Below are 27,914 nucleotides of genomic sequence, written 5' to 3' on the forward strand. Positions count from 1 at the left end.
TATATTTATTATATAGAGTAGACCGCCATCTCGCAATGACATTTAGATAGTGGCTAGGCGCTCACGCTTTGCAACATGGCGTTAGTTTGTTCAAGTAAGCAAGTATTTCATTCAATTATTTCACCGTCATCATGCCAATTCCGTAGATTTTTTCGAGGATTCTTTTGGATTGATTTATTAGATTTGTATGATAATAATGATGTTATACGGTTTGCTTTGAATGGGAAATTGTAGGGAATGCGATGTTTCGGATTCTTGTGGCGTAGTTTTGATTTCGGTCCCATCAATGCTTTTCAGCGTATGGTCGTGTTGATGTTTAGGCGCCAATGCAGTTTCGCACCGGCCGACTTCGTCTTCGAGATAATTTCCCCACCAGTAATTGTTCGAAAATATCATAGCAGCCAGGTCTCTCAATCACATTTCAACTTCAAGATCAATACATCCAGCGCTTTTCCGGTTGGGCGCTAGTGTAGTTTCGCACCTCCCCATTTAATGGTTTTCAAACATGTACAAAACTACAATCTCACCCTAAATTATAAATAATTCACAACCTAAAAATTTGCATCTGAGCCTCCAAAGTCCAGTAGAAGTTGAATATTTGCCGTTTTGACACTTTTTTACAAAGTTTTACACCTATTTCGGAATCACTCGGTCGCTTGATCAAGCTCAGCGCTGCACATAAGCAGTCGGTACGCGTACAGTACGTACCACCTAGTGAAGTGTGTGTGTGTATTTGAGTTTTGTCAGACGTGTATCAATCAGATATGATTATTTACGTCTGGGACCGACCTTTAACGTCACCATCCGAAAGACGTGACCAGGGCTCGAACCTCTGCATCAAATTGTAACTTCCCCGCATAGCTTGGATTACAGGCGCACGCCACAACTTCTTCTTCTTCTTCTTATGTTTGTTTGAGTGGCGATTAGTCATATTTGACTATTGTCGCCATTGACATTATTAATAAAAAATCTCACTTCTCACATAATAATATTATTACCAATATGATGTATACATATATAAAATATTTTTTTTGTATCCTTCTGATATGAAAGAGGATAATTATGATATGTACAAAAGTTTGCAGTAACTCTTGTCAAAATGGCATATAAACAAAACTTCACCAAAAACAAACCGCTATCTTCAGCTCAGTTCCAACTAGTTGCGCTTGCCCTGCCCTTTCAAAGATGCAATCATACCGGTCAGCACGGTACATTGTGCCGATTTTTCGGACATAAATGCCTAGGTCACCCATGCATAGACGAGGGGGCGCTAGTGTACCTGTGCTTACAGATGGGTTAAACATTAAAATCATTTTTTTTTTTTTTTTTTTTTTTAAACAACACCAACAACAACAAGGCGAAAACACTTGTGGGCTTTGTTAGTTATATGTGCAGAACATATCATTTTGTATATATTATATCATACATTATTATGTATATATATATATATATTCTTCTTTTCACATTAGACTTGTACAAGCATATCCATTCATATTTCTTATAGACAATACAATATTAAAATAGTACATCACTCCTTACTAAAACGTTTCGTTCTTGAAACGAAACGTAAAAATGCTTTCTGTATCCCTGGGTCATCTTTTTTTAAATACTCCATTATTTGTCCTGGCTGTGATTCATTCAATTCTACAAGGAGCATTGATCTTTCAATTATATATTTTGGACAATGTAAAAGATAATGTCTGACAGTTTCTAGCTCAGGACATCTATCACAAAACCCTGTTGGATGGATCCCTAATCTTAGTAGATCTTGGTTAAGACCAGCGACTCCAAAACGGAGACGATGGAGTACAGTTTCCTGTCTTCCTAGATTACATTTATATGTGGATAGCACTGATGGTTGCAATTCTTTCAGTGCTGAGTTAGTTTTATTCCATCTTTCTTGCCAAATTATCTTACAACTTTTTGAAATAAGTTGCATAATTTCTGATAATGTTATTTGATTATGAATTTCTATTTTGTTTGATAAAGCTTTTTTTGCGCAGGAGTCTGCTATTTCATTTCCTTTTATTCCACAGTGACCAGGGATCCACTCCAGGTATACCTCTATACCTTTATATTTGAGTCTTGTACTAATAGTTAGAATTTCTGTAATGATAGGATCGTCTTTCCGATTCTGTAAAGATAAAAGTGCACTTAATGAATCACTGAAAATAACAACACCTGTATATATATCTAAATATTCTATCCATTCCAGTGCGAGAACAATCGCAATTAATTCAGCCCTATAGGAGGACGTGAAATTCGATAGTCTTTTGCCTTGGTAACAGGAAAAATAAGGTACATAAAAAGCAGCTGAGCAACGCCCAGTTGTGCAAGAAGAGCGAGTTTTTCTATGGTATCTTCAAAAAGATTTTTTCCCCTCTTTCAGCTTGCACCAAGTATTACGGTAGTGGTTGTGCAGAGTGGTTGATGTTTGTTGTGTGAAGGTATGTGTGTGGGGTGTGCGTGTGTGTGATTTTTTGAATGAAATGTGAAAAATGTGAATACACGTAGATTTAGCGATGAAATAAGAAATAATAATGTAGAGCCTTGTTTTGAACTCTAGGTCAGCTCAGAGAACTTTCCTTCAGTTTACACTCTGCACAACCACTACCGTAATACTTGGTGCAAGCTGAAAGAGGGGGAAAAAATCTTTTTGAAGATACCATAGAAAAACTCGCTTTGGATTGATGGATTACTGTACAAACTCACTCAATGTGGTATAGGAGGAAATATGTTACATTTTTTAGAAAATTATCTAACAGAACGTACCTTTCAGGTAAGAGTTACAAATACTGAATCCAGAACATTCCAAGTCCATAGCGGACTCCCCCAGGGGAGTGTTCTGAGTCCCCTTTTATATAATGTCATGATGAGAGATATTCCAATTGATCCTGAAGTGACAATATCCATATATGCTGATGATTGTGCAGTATGGTTTTCTGGAAAAAATGTAGAGAATATTAGATTAAGGATACAAACTTATCTAGATGTATTATGTACCTGGCTTAAAGACTAGGGCTTCAATTTTTCTATTGAGAAGACTGTTCCGGTATTTTTCACTAAGCTCACAAACGTTACTCCTCCAACAGTCAAGTTTGAAGGGAGTATACTCACTTATAAAAATAATCACCGTTTCCTAGGAATGATATTTGATAGTAAATTGTCTTGGCATCCCCATATAGAGAACGTAGTTTCAAGAAGTAAAAGGAAATTAAATATATTGCGAAGTTTAACAGGAACTAAATGGGGGAGTTCATCTAAGTCCTTACTTATGGTTTACAGGGCAATTATTAGATCAATTTTTGATTATGGTTGTCAAGCTTATGATAGTGCTCCAGTATCTACAAAAAAATTGTTAGACTCGGTGCAATATCAAGCACTCAGAATATGTGCTGGTGGGCTGCCATTAACATCGCTAGTTTCACTGCAGGTGGAAATGGGAGAACCCCCTTTAGATTTAAGAAGGCAAATGTTATCAAGCAAGTATAGACAAAATATAGAAAGACATAATAATCACCCATTAATAACACGTATCAAACCATGCTGGCAGTTCGATTATCTTAAAGGTAAGAATGTTAGTAAACCGTTTGGTTATAGGCTCCAATCCAAGATAGGAAAAGAAATTAGTATCGAAAATATTATTTCTCCATCCTTTCCCCCTTGGTTATTTTGTCCACCAGTTGTATCTACTGAATTGAGTTCACAAATCAAGAAATCGGATCATCCAATACAATTACAACAATTGAGTTTGGAATTGATACATACAAAATGGTCACACCAACTCCATATATACACTGATGGATCCAAAGCCCCTGAAAAGGGGATTAGCTCAGCTGCTTTTTATGTACCTTATTTTTCCTTCTACCAAGGCAAAAGACTATCGAATTTCACCTCCTCCTATAGGGCGGAATTAATTGCGATTGTTCTTGCACTGGAATGGATAGAAGATTTAGATATATATACAGGTGTTGTTATTTTCAGTGATTCATTAAGTGCACTTTTATCTTTACAGAATCGGAAAGACGATCCTATTATCACAGAAATTCTAACTATTAGTACAAGACTCAAATATAAAGGTATAGAGATATACCTGGAGTGGATCCCTGGTCACTGTGGAATAAAAGGAAATGAAATAGCAGACTCCTGCGCAAAAAAAGCTTTATCAAATAAAATAGAAATTCATAATCAAATAACATTATCAGAAATTAAGCAACTTATTTCAAAAAGTTGTAAGATAATTTGGCAAGAAAGATGGAATAAAACTAACTCAGCACTGAAAGAACTGCAACCATCAGTGCTATCCACATATAAATGTAATCTAGGGAGACAGGAAACTGTACTCCATCGTCTCCGTTTTGGAGTCGCTGGTCTTAACCAAGATCTACTAATATTAGGGATCCATCCAACAGGGTTTTGTGATAGATGTCCTGAGGTAGAAACTGTCAGACATTATCTTTTACATTGTCCAAAATATATAATTGAAAGATCAATGCTCCTTGTAGAATTGAATGAATCACAGCCAGGACAAATAATGGAGTATTTAAAAAAAGATGACCCAGGGATACAGAAAGCATTTTTACGTTTCGTTTCAAGAACGAAACGTTTTAGTAAGGAGTGATATGTGCTATTATTATATTGTATTGTTTATAAGAAATATGAAAGGATATGCTTGTACAAGTCTAATGTGAAAAGAATATATATATATATATACATAATAATGTATGATATAATATATACAAAATGATATGTTCTGCACATATAACTAACAAAGCCCACAAGTGTTTTCGCCTTGTTGTTGTTGGTGTTGTTTAAAAAAAAAAAAAAAAAAAAAAATGATTTTAATGTTTAACCCATCTGTAAGCACAGGTACACTAGCGCCCCCTCGTCTATGCATGGGTGACCTAGGCATTTTTATGTCCGAAAAATCGGCACAATGTACCGTGCTGACCGGTATGATTGCATCTTAGAAAGGGCAGGGCAAGCGCAACTAGTTGGAACTGGGCTGAAGATAGCGGTTTGTTTTTGGTGAAGATTTGTTTACATGCCATTTTGACAAGAGTTAAGACAAACTTTTGTAGACCGGTATACTATATTCATCGTTTTTATAATAGAAGGATGCACAAGAAAAATATTTCATATATGTATACATCATATTGGTAATAATATGAGAAGTGAGATTTTATAGATAAAGTCAATGGCGACAATAGTCAAATATGACTAATTGCCACTCAAACCAACATAAGAAGAAGAAGAAGCTCTTCTTGCACTTCACTAGGTGGTACGTACTGTACGCGTACCGACTGCTTATGTGCAGCGCTGAGCTTCAAGCGACCGAGTGATTCCGAAATAGGTGTAAAACTTTGTAAAAAAAAGTGTCAAAACGGCAAATATTCAACTTCTACTGGACTTTGGAGGCTCAGATGCAAGTATTTTAGGTTGTGAATTATTTAGGGTGAGATTGTACATGTTTGAAAACCATTAAACGGGGAGGTGCGAAACTACACTAGCGCCTCCGGTTGTACTGTAGAGTAAAGTGCCCAAATATATAAATTTTGATATCTAAGACTAAGACTAAGTAAAGACTAAATCTATAAATGTAATTATTTACTTACCAAACGTAGCCAGGCGGCTTCTTGAGAGTAAAAATCATTTACTAACGTAGGTTCTCTCAATGAAGCCAGGGAGTCCTTCCTATTCATCTGCGTGTACCGCAAAAAAACCTGAAAATGACCCCGAGATTTCTACTTTCCTTCTAAAACATCTAGCCATAAATCATGTACATGGGATAAAACTTCATTTCCGACATTTCTACGCTCTCGTTGTTATTTTTAAACAAGAATTCATCAAAAAAATGAAAAATATTGTGAAAAGACGGAAGAGACTTGCCCGATGTTTACGCCGCCATCTTGTTTCTTATTGTACTTCCCCAACGTTACGGACGCGAGCGTCGCGTAACGTTGGGAAAGTATAAAGGATAAAAAAATTCTATGGATTCACATAGCCTTTGACATGACAGGACTGCTGATATTTCACAACCACACACAGAAACTTCAACTATTCAAGTTTCAACAATAAAAAATCTGACATTTATCAAAAAGCAAACCCTGAAATGATCTGAGAATGTGGCCAAACATGGAAAGAGCTTTCAAAATTTTCAAATTATCAACAGATCTGAGCTCATTTTGAGCGGATTTTGTTGCATTTCGGAGATAAAGGTTGAAATTGAGTCGGATTTGAGCTAAGTTTACAATGTTGATTTTTCTGTACAAAACTAGTAACCTAAGTTATTGTATATTTTGACGATGCTACAATTCGTTAAGTGAAAGTAAGGCATTGCTTGGACTGATAAATCTGTTTCGGAGGAGGTTTTTCAACATTTTTTTTTTTTTTTTTGCCCTCGTACACGGAGGATGACGGCCATTGGGCTCGTAGGGGTGGAGCTCCACCGACGTCTTAACTACAGCGTCTATGGAGAAAAGGGTGCAATTTTGCACCCTCCTCGATTACTCCTAAATTTTGCTTTTTGACGGGGGAGGGGGAAGAAAGAAATGATGAAGATAAATTTATATTAAATAAAATCAGCTTACCAAGGTGGTAAGCAGAGCATATCCCTGACAGAAATAGACTAGATTTATCGGTCTAGGCATTGCCTTGCAATTATATCCTACAGAAAGCCTTTCTGAAGTCTTCGCTTCACCTTCGTTCCAAGCAAACATCCTTCTACATTTTAATAGAATTTTCTTTTTCTTTTTTAGAGTGTATCCTAATTTCCTAAAAATGCCCCATTAATTTCACACTGTATCCAAATTTCCTTCTTTTTTTGTTTGATCTCTTTAAGTCTCTAATGAGGTACCTGAGGTTCCTGTCGTATCACCAGCATCAGGTCGAGTCTTTGAGAAGAGACTAATTGAGAAGTTCATCTCTGAGAATGGCACTGATCCTGTCAATGGAGAACCTCTTTCTGAAGATCAGCTGATTGAGGTCAAAGGTTAGTTAATCTTTGAGATTTCTCAAGAGGGTTCTTACAGATCAGCAAGCCCTGTAACTCTACATTTCCTCCTGTTTTAATTTTCACTTCGGCCTAGAGTTGAAGTTGTAGTAGGGCTTTTTTTTGTAAAATGACGTGAAGGTTATAGTAAGGTTTCAGTAGGAATGAGTTTGATGAGACTTTTGCTTAGTGTTGAAATTGTGGTAGGCTGTTTTTGTCAACTTGATGTGAGGGTTACTTATCATAAGTTTTGAGTACATGTAGGAGTGAGTTGTTTAAGACTTTTTTGATGAGCAGATGCACAGCAGATGTTGCCAGAGCATAATGATGGAATATATACATACATCATGTATATTTTGCCACTATATAACGTGGATTGACTTTTTATTTTAAGTTTATTATTTTCATACTAAAAATATGATTCTCCCCCCCCCCCTCCCCAGTGAATCCATTGGTGAAACCTAGACCTCCTACAGCAACCAGTATCCCTGCGATCCTCAAACTCCTCCAGGATGAATGGGATGCTTGCATGTTGCATAGCTTCACACTCCGCCAGCAGCTTCAGACGGCCCGTCAGGAGTTGTCTCATGCCCTCTATCAGCACGACGCAGCATGCCGTGTCATTGCCAGGCTCACCAAAGAGGTTACAGCTGCTCGTGAAGGTAAGCACCTTGTTCTCCATGTGAATTATTGTTCACAGCGAAATCGGGTATCGCAGGAAAGCAGAACATTTTTTTTTTTTGTATTGGGGAAGGAATTTCTGACATCTATGATCCATCTTTCGGAATAGGACGCCATTGGAGTAAGCAAATAAAATTTCTGACGTGGCTTACCCTAAAATATGGGTTTATTTTCAATTCGTCTAATGCCAATCCGTCCAATTGCCAACTCGTCTACTATCATTTGGTCTACCATCATTTCGTCCACTATCCATATGGTCTAATTGCCAATTCGTCCACTGACCATTTCGTCTAATAACCAGTTGGTCCAATAGCCATTTAGTCCATATACCATTTTGGTATAATTGGATTAAGTATAAATTGTGCAAAATTAATGAAAATGAAGGGGATATTAGACCATATGAGACAAAATGGTCATTGACGAAATGGTGATTAGACAAAGTGATGATTGGACCAAATGGTTATTGGACTAAATGGTTGTTATACAAAATGTTGATGGACGGAATGGCATTAGACTAAATGAAAGTAGACCATGTGGTGAGTAGACGAGTTGGGAGTAGACGAATTGGCAATTTACCAAAATATGCACCTGATTGGTATACTATTTTGGATGAAAGCTGACCATAGTATAATTCATATTGCTAAAATATTGACATATTGGCATAGTCTGACATCATGATCTCTGCTAAATATTTGTTTTTCAATGATAAAATTGATATCTCCATGTATACTGATCCTTTCTTACGCCTTGTGATTACAGCCTTGGCTACTCTGAAGCCCCAGGCAGCACCAGGCATCGTACCAGGTGCCGCCATGCCTGCTGCTGTGGCTGTGCAACCTGTACCTGAACCCATGGAGGCTGCTGAAGCTGGCCCAGTCGGCATGACTGAAGACATCATACAGAAGGTGAGATATCTACAGAGGGTCAGAGGTTAATGGGATGAAAATAATTGATTGTGTTACATGGGAGATATTCATGTATAAAGACATGAAGTCGTTAAATGTCTGAAAGTTAGATATAAGAATAATAATTGTGGGCAGATTTAGTTACACTACCTGACCAAAGTTGTTCATTCTAGAGTGGTGTTTCATAAAGCTGTTCGTAAGTTACGAGTGACTCTACGAACGACTGGTGACCTTTTCTTGTGGTGTATGATTTACACTGGATTTGCATATGTGTTGACTTTGTTCCTAAGGATCACCAGTCATTCGTTAAGACGCTTGTAACTTACGTACAGCTTTATGAAACACCTACAAGGCAAGGACTACAGTGGATGCTATTTAAGGTGGTTGTGGCATTGCGCCTAAAACTATAAAGTCGCTTGCCCCGAGTACTTGTACAAGTAATTTATTTCTTAAATGCAAGAGTCCAAGCCATGGTCAGCAGATAAATATTTGTCCTTTAGACTTCAAATACATGCCCAAAGCCTAGGAGAAGGTTGGCTAAATTGTGGCATGTGTGCTCTACATTTTATGTTTGAAAACAAATGCAGGGCTTAAAGATAAATTCCAGTTGTGGGGACGATCTCAAAATGACTTTTTACAGAATTCAATACAATGATCACCAAAGTGTCTGTTTGTACGAATAAAAAATATGTGCCAAAGGATTCTGGAAGAAATTGAGTAATTGCTGAAAGCTAAATAAGCGCGGATTCTGTCACTTCCGTCGGGTCTTTATTCCAGCAATAATAATACACTGTCCCATGTGTGCCTATCTGTGTTGGCGATCTTCAGTGTGATCGTTTTTGTCTCGCCTGCATAGCAGAGCGAGACTATAGGCGCCGCTTTTCCGACTGCGGCGTCAACATCAAATCTTAACCTAAGGTTAAGTTTTTGAAATGACATCATAACTTAGAAAGTATATGGACCTAGTTCATGAAACTTGGACATAAGGTTAATCAAGTATTACTGAACATCCTGCCTGAGTTTCAGGTCACATGACCAAGGTCAAAGGTCATTTAGGGTCAATGAACTTAGACCATGTTGGGAAAATTATTTTCAAAATCTTAACCGAAGGTTAAGTTTTTGAAATGACATCATAACTTAGAAAGTATATAGACCTAGTTCATGAAACTTGGGCAGAAGGTTAATCAAGTATTAGTGAACATCCTGCTCGAGTTTCAGGTCACGTGACCAAGGTCAAAGGTCATTTAGGGTCAATGAACTTTGGTCAAGTTGGGGGTATTTGTTGAATTACTATCATAACTTTAAAAATTTATGGATCTAGTCCATGAAACTTGAACATAAGGTTAACCAAGTATTAGTGAACATCCTACCTGAGTTTCAGGTCACATGACCAAGGTCAAAGGTCATTTAGTGTCAATGAACTTTGGCCAAGTTGGGGGTATTTGTTGAATTACCATCATAACTTTGAAAACTTATGGATTTAGTTCATGAAACTTGGACATTAGGTTAATCAAGTACCACTGAATATCCTGTGCGAGTTTCAGGTCACATGACCATGGTCAATGGTCATTTAAGGTCAATGAACTTTGGCCGTGTTGGGGGTATATGTTAAATTACCATCCTAGCTCTGAAAGTTTATGGATCTAGTTCATAAAACTTGGACATAAGAGTAATCAAGTATCACTGAACATCCTGTACGAGTTTCAGGTCACATGACCATGGTCAAACGTCATTAAAGGTTAATGAACTTTGGCCGTGTTGGGGGTATTTGTTGAATTACCATCCTAACTGTGAAAGTTTATGGATCTAGTTCATAAAACTTGGGATATAAGAGTAATCAAGCATCACTGAACATCCCCTGTGAGTTTCAGGTCACAAAACCAAGTCAAACCAAGTTGGGGTAATTGTTGAATTGCCATCATAACTTTGAAAGTTTATGGATAGAGTGAATGAAATGTGGACATGGGTGTAGTTGACAAGTCTTAAGTCACTGTTCAAATGTCATTTATGGTCAATGAACGTGGTATTATGTCATTATATGAATGATGTTTTTGTGAATGATTCTTTTATAGTAGTTTTCAAAGTTAGCACTGCTGCTATATTAAATTGCGTAATGCAGGCGAGACTGCCAGAGGCGTTCCACTTGTTTAGCTTAGATATTATGATTTCACAAAGTTCAGTTTATGTAACTGTACCAGATCTAGATCCACGATGATATAGTAATACTTAACCTTGGTTTTACAGACTTTCTCACGAATCAGTATTTTACTGCAACTACTGTCATTTAGCTTTAATCCGAGGCCATGTCCGTAGATACCCTATCATATTGCATCAGAGACCTTATCTCTGGCCTTGGATAATGTTTTGTGCTATTTTTTAATTGTCCTAAAATATAAAAATTTAAGGCCTGGAAACGCCTCTCCATCCATTACGTTTCTTTTTATACATTCATGTCACTAGGCATCCTTTATGTTTTTCTTTTTTTCACTTGATTTGTGGAATTGTTTTCATGCAACACATAAACAGAAAGTTGCAAAGTGCTGAAAGAATAGTTCTCACCAAATGGTTGGGGAAGGTTTAGGTTGATTATAGATATTGAATTTTATGGTAGCATGATTTTCCCAATTTATATATGTTATGTTTAAGTAAATACAGGGCTCGACACTAGCGCCGGTCCGACGGTCCCAGACCGGTAAAAATCACTGTCGGGCCGGTAGATTTTCAGAAATAGCAAGATTTACTGGTCCGACAAGACCAGTAAGAAAATATCATTGTCGGGCCGGTAATTTTTCCAAAAATAGCAAGATTTATGGGTCCGACATAAACAGTAATAAAAACCATTGTTGGGCCAGTAACTTTTCCAGAAATGGTCAAATTCACTAGTCCAACATAAACATAAAAAATATTCCATGACTCAAATTGCAAACCATTTTCCTCCCGTTAAATTTGGTCATTCACACACAGAATACACACAGAATGAATCGCATGCAATTTTTACTAGGGTAACATACAGTGTACATATGGCTAGCCAGCCACACAGCCCACATGGTGAATTTTCTACTGGCTGCACGAACGAAGCTTGGCGAAGCTTGGCAAACCTCTGGCAGAAATCTCTCACAGAACGGTCAAAATTCACATTTCACACTAATGAAAAGCTCTTATAATGTCCATATTTCCAAAAAATTGGGGTAACTGTCATTTGTAAGCAGTAAAAGGAGAAATTTTCACTTCTGTTTTAGTTCAAAGAGATCGGGTTTCGAGTGATATCGTCTGAATACATGATAGCCCCACATATGCATTTGTGTGTGTGTTGATACACTTGGTTTCTTTCGTAGCTATATCTTAATTGAGCCAAAAAGAAAATGATAATTTATTTGTGATAGTTTTAGCTTTCTTCCTCTGTTTTCTTTCTATCTTTCTTTCCTTCTTTCTTTTCAATCTTTCTTTGTTTCTTCCCTCTCTTCTTTAATTTTTTATGTTACTGTCTTTCTTTTTTAATTATTCTTTGTCTTTCGTTCTTTCATTCTTTCTGTCCTTTTAACATTTTTCTCTATTTCTTTTTCTCTTTCTTTTTTGATTTATTTCTTTCTTTTATTCTTGAGTCCATCCATCCTATATTTATCTCTTCTTTCTTTCTTCCTTTCCTTCTTTTTACCCTTTCTTTCCTTCATTCTTTGTTTCTTTCTTCATTCCATCCATCCTTTCTTTACCATTTCTTGTTTTTTATTTCTTCCTTCTTTCAGCCCTTTCTCTCTTTCTTTCATTCATTCCTTCCTTTCTGTTCTTTCTTTTTTCCCTTCATTCCATCTATCCTTTTACCTTTTTTTTTTTTTTTTACTGCTTGCTTCCTTTCCTTTCTTCTTTCGTTCTTTTTTTCCCTCATTCCTTCCTTTCTTTGTCTTTCGGTCTTTTTTTTTTTCTTACTTTCATCTATTTTACATTTTCTTTCTTTTTTCTATTGCTTGCTTGCTTCCTTCCTTCTTTCCTTCTATCTATCATTTTACCTTTCTTTATTTCTTCCTTCTTTCAATACTTTCTTTCTTTTTTCCTTCTTTCCATCTCTCCTTTTACCCTTTCTTTCTTTTTTTATTGCTTCTTTCCTTCTTTCTGTCTTTTGTTCTTTCTTTCTATATTGCTTGCTTCATTTCTTTCCTTCTTTCTTTCTTTCCTTCATTCCTTTATTTCTTCTTTTTCTTTTGTTCTTTCTTTCTTTCTTATTTTTGTTCTTTCTTTCCTTCCTTCCTTTCCCTCTTCAGTTCTTTCTTTTTTCCTTCCTTCACATTTATCCTTTCTTTACCCTTTTTCTTCCTTTCTTTCTTTCTTTCTTTCTATCTTTTTTCCTTCTTTCCATCTTTCCTTATACCCTTTCTTTCTTATTTTATTGCTTCTTTCCTTTTTTCATTACTTTCTGTCTTTTGTTTTTTCTTTCTTTCCTTTTTGTCTCACCTGCATAGCAGAGTGAGACTATAGGCGCCGCTTTTCCGACGGCGACGGCGGCGGCGGCGTCAACACCAAATCTTAACCTGAGGTTAAGTTTTTGAAATGACAGCATAACTTGGAAAGTATATGGACCTAGTTCATGAAACTTGGCCATAAGGTTAATCAAGTATTACTGAACATCCTGCCTGAGTTTCATGTCACATGACCAAGGTCAAAGGTCATTTAGGGTCAATGAACTTAGACCATGTTGGGGGAATCAACATCAAAATCTTAACCTAAGGTTAAGTTTTTGAAATGTCATCATAACTTAGAAAATATATGGACCTAGTTCATGAAACTTATACATAAGGTTAATTAAGTATCACTGAACATCCTGCATGAGTTTCACGTCACATGACCAAGGTCAAAGGTCATTTAGGGTCAATGAACTTTGGCCGAATTGGGGGTATCTGTTGAATTACCATCATAACTTTGAAAGTTTATGGATCTGATTCATGAAACTTGGACATAATAGTAATAAAGTATTACTGAACATCCTGTGCAAGTTTCAGGTCACATGATCAAGGTCAAAGGTCATTTAGGGTCAATGAACTTTGGCCAAATTGGGGTATTTGTTGAATTACAGCCATAAATTTGAAAGTGTGTTGGTCTAGTTCATAAAACTTGGACATAATAGTAATCAAGTATCACTGAACATCCTGTGCGAGTTTCAGGTCACATGATCAAGGTCAAAGGTCATGTAAGGTCAAAGAACTTTGGCCACGTTGGGGGTATTTGTTGAATTGCCATCATATCTCTATAAGTGTATTGGTCTAGTTCATAAAACGTGGAAATAAGAGTAACCAAGTATCACTGAACATCTTGTGCGAGTTATAGTAGTTTTCAAAATCAGCACTGCTGCTATATTGAATCGCGTGATGCAGGTGAGACGGCCAGAGGCATTCCACTTGTTTTCTTTTGTTCTTTCTTTCTTTCTTTTTTCCTTCCTTCACATCTATCCTTTCTTTACCTTTTATTTGTTCTTCCTTCCTTTCTTTTATTATTTCTTCCTTTGTTTCTTTTTGTCTTGCTTTCTTTTTGTCTTTCATTCCTTCATTTTTTTTTTGGGTAACAAGAAAGGACAGCAAAATAAACTCACGCCTTTTTTTAATGTTTTCTTTATTTTGGGGACCAGTAGATTTTAGGTTCGGACCAGTAAAAAATGGAAAAACTGGGTATCTACTGGTCCAACATGAATAGGTTGGACCAGTAGAAAAAAAGGGTTAGTGTGGAGCCCTGGTTAATATAATTCAGAAAGTTTCATTTATGGAATAGTACCATGTGAAGTTCAAAGATACCCTTGGAACATGAATATGACAGGCAATTAATACTAGATTACAACTAAATAAATTTGAATGCATATAATTTTCTTCTCTTGAAAGTCAAATCAGTTTCAAGGTGTGTCTGTTTTATTTAGATATCTAACTTATTTTCATTAACTTTGTAATTTTCTGGACATTTGAATTTCCTCCAACCCAGTTGCAAGAGCGAGCCAACGTTCTCACGGCTGAGCGTAAGAAGCGAGGCAAGAAGGTTCCAGATGAGCTGGCTCCATCTGAGGACATCAGGAACTACAGACCAAGAGCTTCTCATCCTGTAAGTTTTCTTAAAGATGAACACCAGTTGTGGTAATGATCTCAAAATGAGTTCGAACAGAATCCAATAAAATGAACACCCATGTGTTAATATGTACAAATAAAAAAATGTGTGCCAAATGGCTCTGAAAAAAAGTGTGTAATTGCTGAGAAATTAGCAAAATTAGCGCAGAATTCCATAGAATGTCAGGTATTTTTCCGAACAATATTAATGAATTGTCCCACATATGCCTTTTTGTGTTAGTGATCAACAGGATTATCGGTTTTCAGCTAAGATTTCATGATTTCACAAAGATAATTTTATTTCAATGTACCAGAACTAGATCTATGATAACGTGGTGGCATTTAACCTTTATTTTAAAGACTTTCTCACGAAATGGTTGTTTGCTGCAACTACTTTCTTTTACCATTAAATTTGAAATAAAGATTTATTTTCTAATACTCTGCACGCTTAAGGAATGTTCTTAATAGATAGATTTACACAAGTCGTGTGGTCTAATAGTTGGAGCATTGAACTCATAGTTGTACTGTTGCGAGTTTGCATCCTCGCTCTGCCATTGTCTCCTCTTTGATAAAAAGACCTGAGAGCAATTTATGTTGTCTATAAGGCCAGCCACTATGCCTGATTAACTAAAACTTCAAAGTGTTTCTCATGTAATTGGTTCAAACCAGCTTACTGTTTACCAGCAAAGAAAAAAATGCTGACCTGTCGAGTTTCTATTGGAGTTACCATAACAGAAAAAAAAACAGATTAAATAGATTTTCGTGGAGATAAATATGTATAAATCTACATGAAAATTGGAGATATGGATTATTTCTGTAGTAATTTATTGAACTGAATAAAGGTGCTTGTACTATCAATATCTCACCTGTGTACTTTCTATTATTAGAGTGATAGCTGTTATTCATTAAATGTGCACCTATTTTTTCATTATTTAGGGTCTACACAGTGCCAGTATTCCTGGTATTCTGGCGCTCGATTTACAGGCGGCTGATACCTCCAAGGTTCTCACCGGTAAGTTCACTAACACAATTTTTATTTTATTTTTATTTTGGACTCCACGTCTTTAAAATTGTTTAAAGAAAATACAACCCTTCCATCTTCCAGCAATTCCTTTATTTACAAGGTTGGAATCCCTACAGTAATAGAGCTCAATGGATATTTGAACTTAGAGGACTACTTTTAACAAATAAACCTCCAAAAATTACTATAGAAAGGATGATAAAATCAGTGTGAATTTATCATTTTGCATTTTGCATATAGATTAAAGTCATCCAGTAAATATAAGCATTACATTAATATCTAATTGTTGTAATAATAATAATATGAATATTCATTATGGGCCGGCTCTATCGTGAGAAGATGCTTGTGGTGCATCAAAGAAAAGAAAGAAATGAAGTGATGTGTACCACCATATCAAATGCTGTAAGGTTCTTCAAGTTTGACGAAAGCAGAGGAAGAGGAAGCACCCCCCCCCCCCCCTTCCCCCCATCTCTTAACTTTCTTTCTTGGATTTGCAATATTATTGAAGCACATCCAGATTATTCTCAAGGTCTCAAATTTGTTTGAGGGGGAGGGGCGGGATGCCCAGGTGCCTGTTGCACAAATGAAAAACCTGGCAATTTTTTTTGCTAGAGATTTTCAGTGTGTCATTATCAATGGCATAATTTTGTTTGCCAGAGTTTTTGTTTATTTGTCACAGATTTTTTGTGACAAAAGTTTTATGCAACAGGCCCCAGGAAATCATGGACAGACCATTAAACCTGCTCTTGCCATCACCAAAATAATGATGCCCATCAAATCATGTTGTATATCTCCTTGGATCTGCTAATGAATGAAACATTTTGACATTTCTCAAGGCAGGTGGGTTCTATAGTGTCCTGAAAATTATGAGCAAAAAAGAAAAAAAGACAGTCGCTCTCTAAACAATGAATATCAAAACCTGTTGAAGCTCCAGAAGAGGGTGGTGGGGTGAACTTCACATCCATCATTCACCCTTGGATTTGCCACCGTTAAACTACTCTGATTTTCATTGCAGGAGGAGCTGATAGAAACGCTGTTGTATTCAACAAGGATACGGAGCAAGTGACGGCCATCTTGAAAGGTCATACTAAGAAGGTCAACAATGTCATCTACCATCCTACCGAGGTATGAATGCAAGGGAAATGAGAAAAACAGATAAGAAAGTTTGACAATATCCATCAAAGAAAAAGACAGTTATGGACTGTCAATGTTTTGATTTGTGATGTAATATACAAGCAGCCCCCCCCCCCTCCATCTCAGTATATATAATTTATCTTTATTTGTCATTTGCCGTAAAACAAAACATTAACAATACATCAAAATAGTCTTGATAAAGACGGAAATAATATGTAGTCCGTTAAGTACAAGTTGAACAATTTTATATGCAGAGATGCTAACTTGAAATTGCAATCACATTATACATGTATGTGCATATTTCCCTTCCTCAGGAGTTGTAGGAGTTGTTTCAAGAAGATCATTTGCATCAATTACATATATTAATTGCATATTTGCAATTGATAGGACAATTTAATTATATCAATCAAGTCAATATAAATCAGACCGGGGGGATGTGTTTCACATAAGAGTTAAGTGTGACTTAGAGTCATGTTTAAATGCTGACGCGCTCATGATATATAACATGGAACTGTATTAATTAATTATTAAACACGCAATAGACTAAAGTGCACATCCTCTTTGCATGATTTGACCAAAGAGGTGATGCATTATATACCGCTCGCAACTGAGAATTTAAGTGCGACTCTAAGTCACACTTAAATCTTGTGAAACGACCCCCAGCAGTCCTTGCACAAGTCTTTCACCATTTTCCACATTTATTTTTCCCTTGACAGGATGTTGTCTTCACCTCTTCGCCCGATGCTACCATCCGTATATGGCTTACCCAGAATGCATCTTGCACCCAGGTTGTACGCGCTCACGATGCTGCTGTGACCGGTCTCAGTCTCCACGCCACTGGAGACTTCCTACTCAGCTGTTCCGAGGATCGTCACTGGGCCTTCTCTGACATAGCAACAGGACGTGTCCTCACCAAAGTCTCTGATGATTCTGTCGGCCATGGTAAGATTGGCGAAACTTGCAAAGCATTGCAGTTTTCTGCTTTCATTTCCTTGAGATTTGAGTAAATTAATGTATTTGCTATTATTGCATCCAAATTTGTAAATGTTTATTGAATATTGATTTTGTCAGAAAATAGTGCCGACTGAACAAAAACGGTATTAATGATGACGACGATGATAAAAATAAGTGATGACGTTGATTTTTACACGTTACTGTTGTAGAGTTTTCTCATATACCTGCTTATCCATATTGTCATCCTTATACGAGGTTTTGGGATAAAATGATTGTTTCTATTAAAACTTTTTGAACAATGGATAAGTGAAATTTGTAGTGGGGTTATTATTAATTTTTGAGTATATGTTGTTAAAATCCCAGCTCTGACCTGTGCTCAGTTCCATCCCGACGGTCTTATCTTTGGAACGGGAACCGCCGACAGCGTCATCAAGATCTGGGATCTCAAGGAATGCACCAACGTTGCCAACTTCCCCGGTCATTCCGGTCCCGTCACCGCTCTGGCCTTCTCCGAAAACGGTTACTACCTGGCTACGGCAGCCGATGACGCCATTGTCAAACTCTGGGATTTGCGTAAGCTCAAGAATTTCAAGAACATCACCCTGGATGACAACTACGAGGTCAGTTGTCCCTTTTTTTTTTTTTTTTTGAAGGGTGATCCTATCTTGGTAATGAAATGATTAGTGGGAAAGGCGAATATTGAGAAAAAGAGAGTAATTAAAGTTTGGATGAAAGCAGACTTTCGGGGTGTTGTGGAAAGAGTTGCAATCAAACATTATCTGGTGTTTTGCAAAGCAGAAGCATAGATCTAGGACTTGCATATGATTATCTGAGCAGGCCCCAGAAATGGGTATATTCATGCCTGGCTCAAAATGAGAACACTGAAACTAGTGTTTATCTCAAATGGCAAAGCGAGAAGTTAGGTAGATTGCAACAAGTGTTAGGTACTACTCTCCTGTTTGCACTGTTCTCATTAGAAACTTTAATTACAGTTCTCTCAAAATAAAGAGTTTTTCTCCAAAGCCTGTATTCTTAAGATTAATACATGAAGCATTATTCAAGGCGTTGTTTTGGTATAATCAATGTGTTGGTTCAGTTGTTAGAGCGTCCATCTAACAACCAGGAAGTCGGGAATTCAAAACCCGGCTGCATCAGACCATAAAGACAGAAAAAGATGGAGTTGCTGCTATCCTGTTTGGCGTTCAACATTGAGAGATAGAGCCTCGTCGATCTGGTGTTGCACAGCGGTTGCAGGGCACACAATTAATTGGGCAAAATAAATTTTCAGAATATTTCTATTTCAAACAAAAATGGATTGATTTTTTTTTCATATTGCAATAGGCCATTTTCACTATGTGAATGTAGCTTTGGATTTGAAAAATCGGAATATGACATTCGGTGAAAGGTGAATTTCTATTTTGATGATGCAAAGCAGAGTTGAGTAGAATGGTTCTACTTGCATCAAATGTATTATTTGAATCATCCCAAGACTGAGAGATGACCCTTTTCTTAAAACGGATTGGTGAACGATATCTCCATTATTTCCTGTTTTAGCTAAGATTTGAGTATGATGTGCGCTATCTAAAGAATTAGCTTAATTTGTTAGCCTTTTTTCTAGCCTCCCAGACTATACAATCATTGAAATGATGTAGAAATGTGTAAGTAAAAGGTGCTCCAGGCTGAAAACGATATGACTGACTGGAATAAATATATGGAGATTAAAATGAAACAAGCAAAATGCTAAAAAGTTACATATTAATCAAATGAAAAAGAGCAAAGTTGTTGAATTTTAAAGTTTTGCTAGAATTTGGAGAGAAACATTTGAATGTTATTATATTCAATGTGTGAGCTTATGATGTCACATCCCTACTTTCCTCCCTGTGAAAGTAATTATAGAAAATCTTATTCATTTCATTTTTGACATGTGAAGACAAATTTTCCCCTTGTAACAAGTAAGTTATAACAGTATTTTGCACATAAAATCAATCCTACTTTTACTCTCTTAGAGCAGAAATTTGGAATTATTGCTAATGGAAATTCAAACAACATTTAAAAGAATAGCATACAATCTGAAATCTCCATGTATTAAATTTATTTGGGATATAAAATGTGAAATATTTGGAGGCAGTTTATGACATGTGAATCGGAAATTGTAGGTCACTAAAACTAAGGCCTGTCTCATATTGTGCACTGGACTGAAACTGCATTATGAGTGAAAATTGTAATAAAATTGAGTATGGAGTTTCCAATTGTGACTCGTTTATGACCGAGGTCTAGAATGGTCATGGGAATTATGGAAATTTTCTCAATTTGTAGCGCTAAATTTAGAGAGGGCGGAATTGGATACCAGCCACAGGTAATTGAAGTAATGTCACTCTGATTCTCTGCCTTTTTATCATTCTCTAAAACCAGACGGGCCATATCACTGTGCAGTCTCAATATCCCTACTCATAAAGCAATAAACTATCCTTCACAATTTCTTTTAAAACCCCAGTCACAGCTAACCAAACAGTCTGAGGCGGGCTTTATGTTTATTAATTCAAATCGAATCCTTTAATTTTCTGCACACAATAAATACAAGCATTATATTTACACTACCAGTCACAATTCTTTGACTCACTATTACCTGTTAAAACCAGAGAGCAATGGATTCAGGGGACCGAATCTATTCTCTGGTTTTAACAGGTAACAGCGAGTCAAAGAATTTTGACTGGTAGTGTAAATTTTCACACCAAATATATTTCTATATCAGAAATCTATATTTTCATACAGGTATCAGTTATTTATATTTCCGTATCAGATATCTGTTTTTCTGTGTCACATGTACATTTGAACTTATCAGTATCATTATTTTGTTCCCATCAATCATTTTAAGTGGCTTGTCTTTGGATCTGATATTTCGTAGTCAAGTTGATATGTATCCATTTCTGTCCATGTAGAGTGGTTTCCCATGGGAGATGTGTCAATATTACTGGTACTTAACTTTTATTACATAACTTATGAAATAAAAAGAAAAAATATTAGCTTTGTGGATTTCTGCTATATTTTACTTTCTGATGATTGGGGAAATTATATTGTAAAAGTATGAAAATGGGATAATAAAGGTTATTTCTTCAAGGTACATGTACATGTATTGCTGGGGTGGTAAAACTTTATACAGGTAACGACTCTGCATAGGTCAAATCTTTTTGGGACCAGAGAATTATGTTTGGCTTGGTGAATTTGACTTGTAAGAAATTATTAAAGCATGTTATGTGTATTCCGGTCTGAGATAATGCTGTTAGGCGATTATTTGACGTATGGACGGTCGACTTATGCAGAGTCTACAGTACATGTATCTCAAAATTTTTCATTTTGAAGGCAACTCGGAAAAAGCCATATTCTAGAAATATGTCAATGGTGGCATTGCCTTGTTGTCTGGTAATAGTCTCCTAATTCCTGTAGAAAACTCTTTCTAGGCAAAACAACATTGCTACTTACATGTATGTCTTAACTCTAAAATCAAGCTTTTCCTGAGCTGTCCTCCAAATTTTCAAATACGATGTTTTAAAACCCCATCTACGAAATACCAATCGGTCATCAGAATCACTTCAAGGGTCATTTGTTGTTTTGTAAATTTGGCTAATTCATTAGTTTGACAAGAATGAATTTCTGTCATTTATTTCAAATAATGATTTCTGCCCTAAACTTTCCTCATGAAAACTGATCAAAATTTGGGTGATACAGTCTGTATACAAACTATTCAACCTCCCTGATGATGATCAGGTCACAAGCTCACGTGTCCTTTTTTATATTCTGTCATGAAAGTTCTTTTAAATTTTCTACTCTTAAAAAATAATATATGGTTACGGTAAGTCATTATGGAGTTAAAGCCACCTTCTTTATTGCTCATTGTCATTACTAAAGTTCAACTGTAAGTCGCATCTATGATGTGTTTTAATGAATCAATATTTAAAAAAAAATTATTTCTCTCATGTTCATTTGACAAGAGCTGATAATCCTGTCTGCTTATGTTGTGATATCTTATATAATTTCATCCATCTTATTTGATCTTATCTGTATTTTCTTACCCCATCTTATCCTATCTTAATATCTTTAGATCAAATCATTGACCTTTGACCAGAGCGGTTCCTACCTAGCCGTAGCAGGCACTGATCTACGAGTGTTCCTCTGTAAACAGTGGCAGGAGCTAGCTGTCTTTACAGGTATGAATCAGTTTCATTCAGATATACCAATGATGGGATCATCAAACTGAGGAATAGAATTAAAAGTAGTGCAATAGAGTAAAACGCCCTGGCCCGAATTCACAAAGGTGGGTTTTAAAACCATCGGTTGAACCCATGGTTTATGCAGATTTCCTGTATGAATTATGCTTATTTACCGCGTATATTTAAAAATTCCAATGCTATAGTGCGCTTCTGTCAAAGTGCGCCAAATTGACGCCTGTTGCCATGGTTAAGTACGCTATTTTACTCATGAGTCCACTGTTTGAAGAGTGGACTCATTCAAAACTGTGGACTCATGAATAAAATAGTGTGGATAACCAAGGCAACAGGCATCAATTGGCGCACTGTGACAAAAGCGTGCATCAGCTTTGGACATTTTTTAATATACGCGGTAAATTAAGCGTAATTTATACAGGAAATCTGCATAAATCATGGACTGAACTGTGGGTTTTCAAACCCACCTTTGTGAATTCAGGCCATTTTTACTAGGAGTGATTTAGAACTTTTGGAAAGTCTAGACATGCTAGCTTGATATTGGGCTAGTGACCAGGGGCCGTGTTCTGAAAATTGTCTTAAGAGAAATATTCGTGTATCTTTAGAGTTACAATAAAATCCGTATTCCGAAAATTCTTGTATCTTTTCTTGTAACTTTCGCTGAATGCGTATGATGTCAGAGCAAGAATTATGGGTAAAGTTAAAAATGGCGCATAGATATCCCTTTGCGCAAGATAACATATCGAGATAAAAGGTATTCTGAAAATTCTCTTATCTTTGCGTTCTCTTAACTTCCTTCTATTGTAACTTATTGTTGCATGCGATATTTGTCCTTCTGCAATAATTATTTCTTGCTGCATCCCGCAAGAACATCATGTTTTACAAAAGGAGACATTCCAAAGACATAACGACGGATTGGTAGACTTTTCAGCAATTAAAAATTGGTGTTAAAAAAAACGATGAATCTTTGAGAAGAGCCACGTGTATTTTTAGCACAGAAGTGCACAAGCATAAGCGTCGGGGGCGCAAGGAAATTACGCCTCATATCAACAATGCGCTTCATTATTTTTCAGAAGAGACGCTTCTATTGGTTGACCTAAGCATATAACAAGCTTAATAATTGGTTGATGATGAAATATTGGGCATGTGAGAGATAAAATAAGGGACGTCCTTACAGAGATAAGACAATTTTCAAAATACCAATTTAAGAGAATTTTAGCGAGCTGTTATCTTGCTGACTTACAAGAAAAGTTAAGACAATTTTCAGAATACCACCCCAGTCAGATATATACATACAAGTACCTTTATTGCCGCTTGTATGTTTTTCGTATTTCATCGAAGTCGGCTGGTTGTACTCATCTGCGATTCAGCTAATCTCCATCGTAGGCTTCACCTTGTCTTTGAATCTTATTTATATCACACAAGACTTGTATTTGCTTGTTTCTGTTACAAGCTATTTGAAATCACACCGTTGGATCGGTGAAGAATCGTGTTGTAGAATTGTAGCAGTTGTTGATGATATTAAAGGTTAATGAACAGAATCCATGGTTTGGTAGAGAGTAAGTGAATTAGATAATACTGAATGCAAGTATATCGAAAAAAATGATTTCTCTTGTGGAACTGAATTAAGGGAGCTGCCCTCTCGAATTGTGTCTCGACAAAATCTAAAGCAAGCCTGCATATAAGAAAAAAGTAGTTGTACTAACATGATTTTGTGTCACAGATGTTGCATCACAAATCTAATGCTGCTTAGACACCTCAAAGGTTCATTGGACCTGTCATATCTGACCATTATATAGGCGATAGTGAGGATGGTATACAATACTGTTTCTAGGAATGCTCCTTTCTATATTAAAATGGACTTTGATGTGAAAAATAACTAAAATAAAGCTGATAAGTTGGCTCAGTCAGTAAAGTGTCTGCCTGTCGAACCAAAGATATTGGGTTCGAGTCCACCCCGGGCGGATGACTGAAGCCAGTGCGTTGTGTGTAAATGCCTCTCCCCTGTTCCATAGATGCAGGCTATGTTACAGTGGAAAATGCTCCGTCCCTCCGATAGGACGTTAAATGGAGGCCCCGTGTAGAGGAGAGTCGCCACCTTTGCACGTTGGGAACCCACTGAATTATTCATATAAGAGTAGGGGGAAACTCCGGTGTAGTGGTCCATACCTGCACTCCCCCAATCAGTTATAGCAGGAAGAGAGACCTGCGGGTCATAGTGATTCGGTTCTCTTTTCAACTCCCAGGCACAGATGACGCCAAACAAATAATAATAATAAGTTGATAAATGTTTTCTTATTGCAATTTATAGGTGTATTAGAACTTAGAATCATACTCGGGGAAAAGTTCTTTTACACACACACCATGCCTCATCATGTTCTGATTTTTGCATTAGAAATGATACTAAATACAAGCATTATAACCATGTTCTTTTCATGTATTTTTGTGTTTGTAGATCACACCAACACGACTACTGGAGTACGCTTTGGACAGCACTCTTCATTCTTAGCATCATCCAGTATGGATAGAAGTCTCAAGTTCTACAGCCTATAAGGGTTATGTTCACATTTCATCGCATCCTGCTTTTGTTGGTTATTCTGGTATTTGTCTTCAGTAGAGTATATCCAAGTTGATGGTAGGATGATTGTATTGTGTGAACAGCACTCATTTTAAGAAGCCTATTGTAATACTACATTATATTTACAAAAAGCATCATATGAATCAAGCATCTACTAAGCTCACTCATGTGTAAGGTACTAGACAGAAAAACATTGGTATCAGAATTCAAACTTTTGTAAGATCTTAGCTTATGAAATAGGAGTATTGAAATGTGTGGAAGAATGTGCATTGTATTATAGCCTATTTTTTATGAACTCGTTCTTTCATTCTCAGAAATAATACATAAACAATCCGTGACATGTGCTTTTGCGACAATTGATCAGCACATCAAACCAACACTAAATCTAATCTCATTCCTCACCCTAATCGATATCCTGATATTAATCTGAACTGAAAAATGTATCACTACCCTAATCCCAGATCCTTATTTTTAAGTTAAGACAAAAGCAATTGTCGTAGTAGCAAATGTTGGATCACTGTATGGAGTAAAGTATAATCAAGTTCATGCGTTGATGGTTCTTATTTTGCTTCAAGCTGTAATATATAAACAGTGAAGTCTTGTTTCCTCCCTGATTGCTAAATTATACAAACTCCTGGCATTTTACACTGATTGATAGGAAATGTTTATAACTATTACAGATCATTACTCATAAGATATTGCAGGTAGCTGAATAAATTGTTATTGTAAAAAGTAATCCGCACGGCTTTGTAAATAAAACATGACAAAGACCTTTGGTATTTTTAAACAAAATAATATGTCATGTTCAATTCACTTATTGATTTGTTAATTGCTCTGAACATCTCCATTGTGTAAGTACATACAGTCATTACACACATGAGGGAATGATTTACCGTTTGCGCCTTACTGTAGTCTGTATCTGCAAATTGTAGTTTTCATTCTGAAGAGGCTAAAAACAATGAAAAAATACAAGTAAAAAGTACAATGATGATTTCTTAGATATTTGAACTAGTCTAAAATTTCTGTAATCGTATGAAGTTCATCAGTTTCACAATTAATTCCTTAGATATTATACTAACATTATCCCTTGAATTACATTTGAAAACCTATTTTAAACATTCCAAATTGCCCATTAAAAGGATTTATCTCAAAATGCATGTCTTTCTGTTGTAGCTTGGACAGCAGGGGTCTTGTTCAATATTCATGAAGCAGACAATTTCAGTTGCATAGGAGGTACATCGGGGAAGCATTTTGTATGTTCCTTCTGTGAATTTGGCATGGTTTACATGTATATATCATAGCAGAAACAAGTGAATAACTGCCAAGTTTTACCGGTTACTGGCTTGGACTGACTACCCTGGGACAGATCAAATGAAATATGTAATGTAAGCCTACACTATCAGCAACATTTACATGCTTAAAAAAGCATGGGAGCCTGTCTTACAAACAACTGCAATACATTCAAATCAAACGCAAATGGAGACTGATCACAATTCTTATCTCTTAAATGCGCAATTCGAGATCAGTCTCATTTGGAAGACGGGGCCTTAGAAGTGTGATGTCTGAGCCAACACCCCCCCATGTCAACTGGTTTGAAATGTTGATTGCAATGGTTGGTTTCAAACAATACAAGTTCTTAGCTTTGACTCTGTGATAGTGATACATACCTGGGCTGGTATTCAATTTTATACTTAGGTTAAGAAAATTTAATTTTACTTGGCTAAGAAATTAAGTTATTTTGTATTTAGCTCATAGTATCCCCCCCAAAAAAAAAAAAACACATGGTGATGTCATATTGTTGCCAAATATTGTGCATTTTAATGTGTGTGTCTCTAAAAGTGCTACTCTATAATTCTGCGTAAATCAGGATGACCGTGTACATATGAAAACATTCTTTACCTGCCAATAATATTTCCAAATAATTTGGCATCAGTCTTGTCTAGAGGTGTCCTAGATTTAGGGTGATATACTAAAGCGAATTCATTCACTAAATACCAAAATTAGCAAGGTATTTTATCCAATCAAAATTCCAAGTAATATACTTAATTGAAACCAACATCAGTCCTGGAGCACAGATTTCTCGTTCCGAACCATGGCTATGCCGTAACAAAAGACTGTGACATTAGTACAGTACTTTTTGAATTGTCAATTCTTCATTCTTTTTTTTTAAATACATTTTTGTACTGTATATTCATTGTTGTAGGCAGTTATGAAATAGAATTATTATTCCTTTTTCTGTACATATGGATTCAACAAGCTCTGTTGCATATTTTTTTTTTCAAAGCCATTTTTTAATCAATGAGATTATCATTAGTTGATTGCAAATAATGTACTTCATCAACCTTGTATCCTCTGTAGACTCTTTTTTGTTTTGTTTTGATAGCTCAATGAATATGGAATTATTTTTGTAATGATTGTATGGACTTGTTTGTAACTAGTACTTTTTGAATGTTCATGAAATTACTCTGCCAATGTGTTTGGTAGTGAAGTGATCTATTCCAGCAAGAAATGGGAAGACTTTGCAGGGTTGGACAATAAATATATTAGATGCTGCCCCGGACCTCTAGGGTTGCTTCATGAAGCTTTGTTAAAAGTTAGAAATGACTTTTATGAGTGACTGGAATATGGCAAGCCATGAGCATTGCCTAATTAATCAATCAGTCACAAATTTTTCATTTAAATTTCAATAATATTCATATGTTTTAAAACAATGTTTTTGTGCAAAGTATATAGACAAGACATTTGACATGGAATCGCCTGAAAAATAGTCACATTTCTTGAAATATCAGGAAAAATTTGAAATCTCCCGTTGCACCTCGTGTACAAGTCATTTGTTTATTCCTACATAACTTTACAATCGATTTCATATAACACTTAGGCCTTATGCTTTAATGGTCCTAGCAGAGTACCAAACAATTATATTTTACTGTGCATAGACTTCTCGAAAATGGAACACAGTTATTGAATTTAATATGTCAGATTGAAGTGTTTCCTTGTTTCTCTGTGGTGTTATTATTTTTGTTTAATTATGTATCTGTACAGTGTATTAATTTAGCAAAAAATTCCACACAAGCCTTTTTGTTCCTGCATTTCATCCACACATATTATAGGCCAGACTTTTGTGTGACCTATTTTTCTGGACTGGATGGTATGAATCAATTATTTTGTGTAATTAAAGTTTGTGGCACTATCATTGAAGATGCTATGTATATAAACTGTTTGGATCATTGTACTGTATCAATAAATTGCATTTCCATTGACTTGCATTTTCCAAACCCCACTTTCCCCTGCGTTATTTTTGTTAATTAACTTTTGACTTCTCTCCCCATTTAAACCTCCACGGTTTACCACTT

At 36.1% G+C, this 27,914-nt stretch overlaps 1 protein-coding gene across 1 annotated transcript; it reads left to right on the forward strand.

Annotated features, from left to right (window-relative positions):
- LOC129254405 (pre-mRNA-processing factor 19-like) lies at positions 1-27,841 on the forward strand. The gene is made up of 11 exons (XM_054892869.2): positions 1-94; positions 6,842-6,991; positions 7,435-7,653; positions 8,432-8,577; positions 14,536-14,652; positions 15,591-15,666; positions 16,691-16,800; positions 17,526-17,751; positions 18,127-18,383; positions 21,863-21,968; positions 24,439-27,841. The coding sequence occupies exons 1-11, from the start codon at positions 76-78 to the stop codon at positions 24,534-24,536; spliced, it is 1,524 nt and encodes a 507-aa protein (XP_054748844.1). The 5' UTR covers positions 1-75; the 3' UTR covers positions 24,537-27,841.
- Positions 27,842-27,914: the final 73 nt, after the last annotated feature.

This window comes from Lytechinus pictus, chromosome 2 (genome assembly GCF_037042905.1).
Source record: "Lytechinus pictus isolate F3 Inbred chromosome 2, Lp3.0, whole genome shotgun sequence".
NCBI classification, from domain to species: Eukaryota; Metazoa; Echinodermata; class Echinoidea; order Temnopleuroida; family Toxopneustidae; genus Lytechinus; species Lytechinus pictus.

Bases quoted from the DNA above. Each gene is read 5' to 3' on its own strand.
- LOC129254405 (XM_054892869.2), top strand. The intron at 16,801-17,525 runs GTATGAATGCAA...TTCCCTTGACAG, and splicing joins TCATCTACCATCCTACCGAG to GATGTTGTCTTCACCTCTTC. The intron at 17,752-18,126 runs GTAAGATTGGCG...TTAAAATCCCAG, and splicing joins TGATGATTCTGTCGGCCATG to CTCTGACCTGTGCTCAGTTC.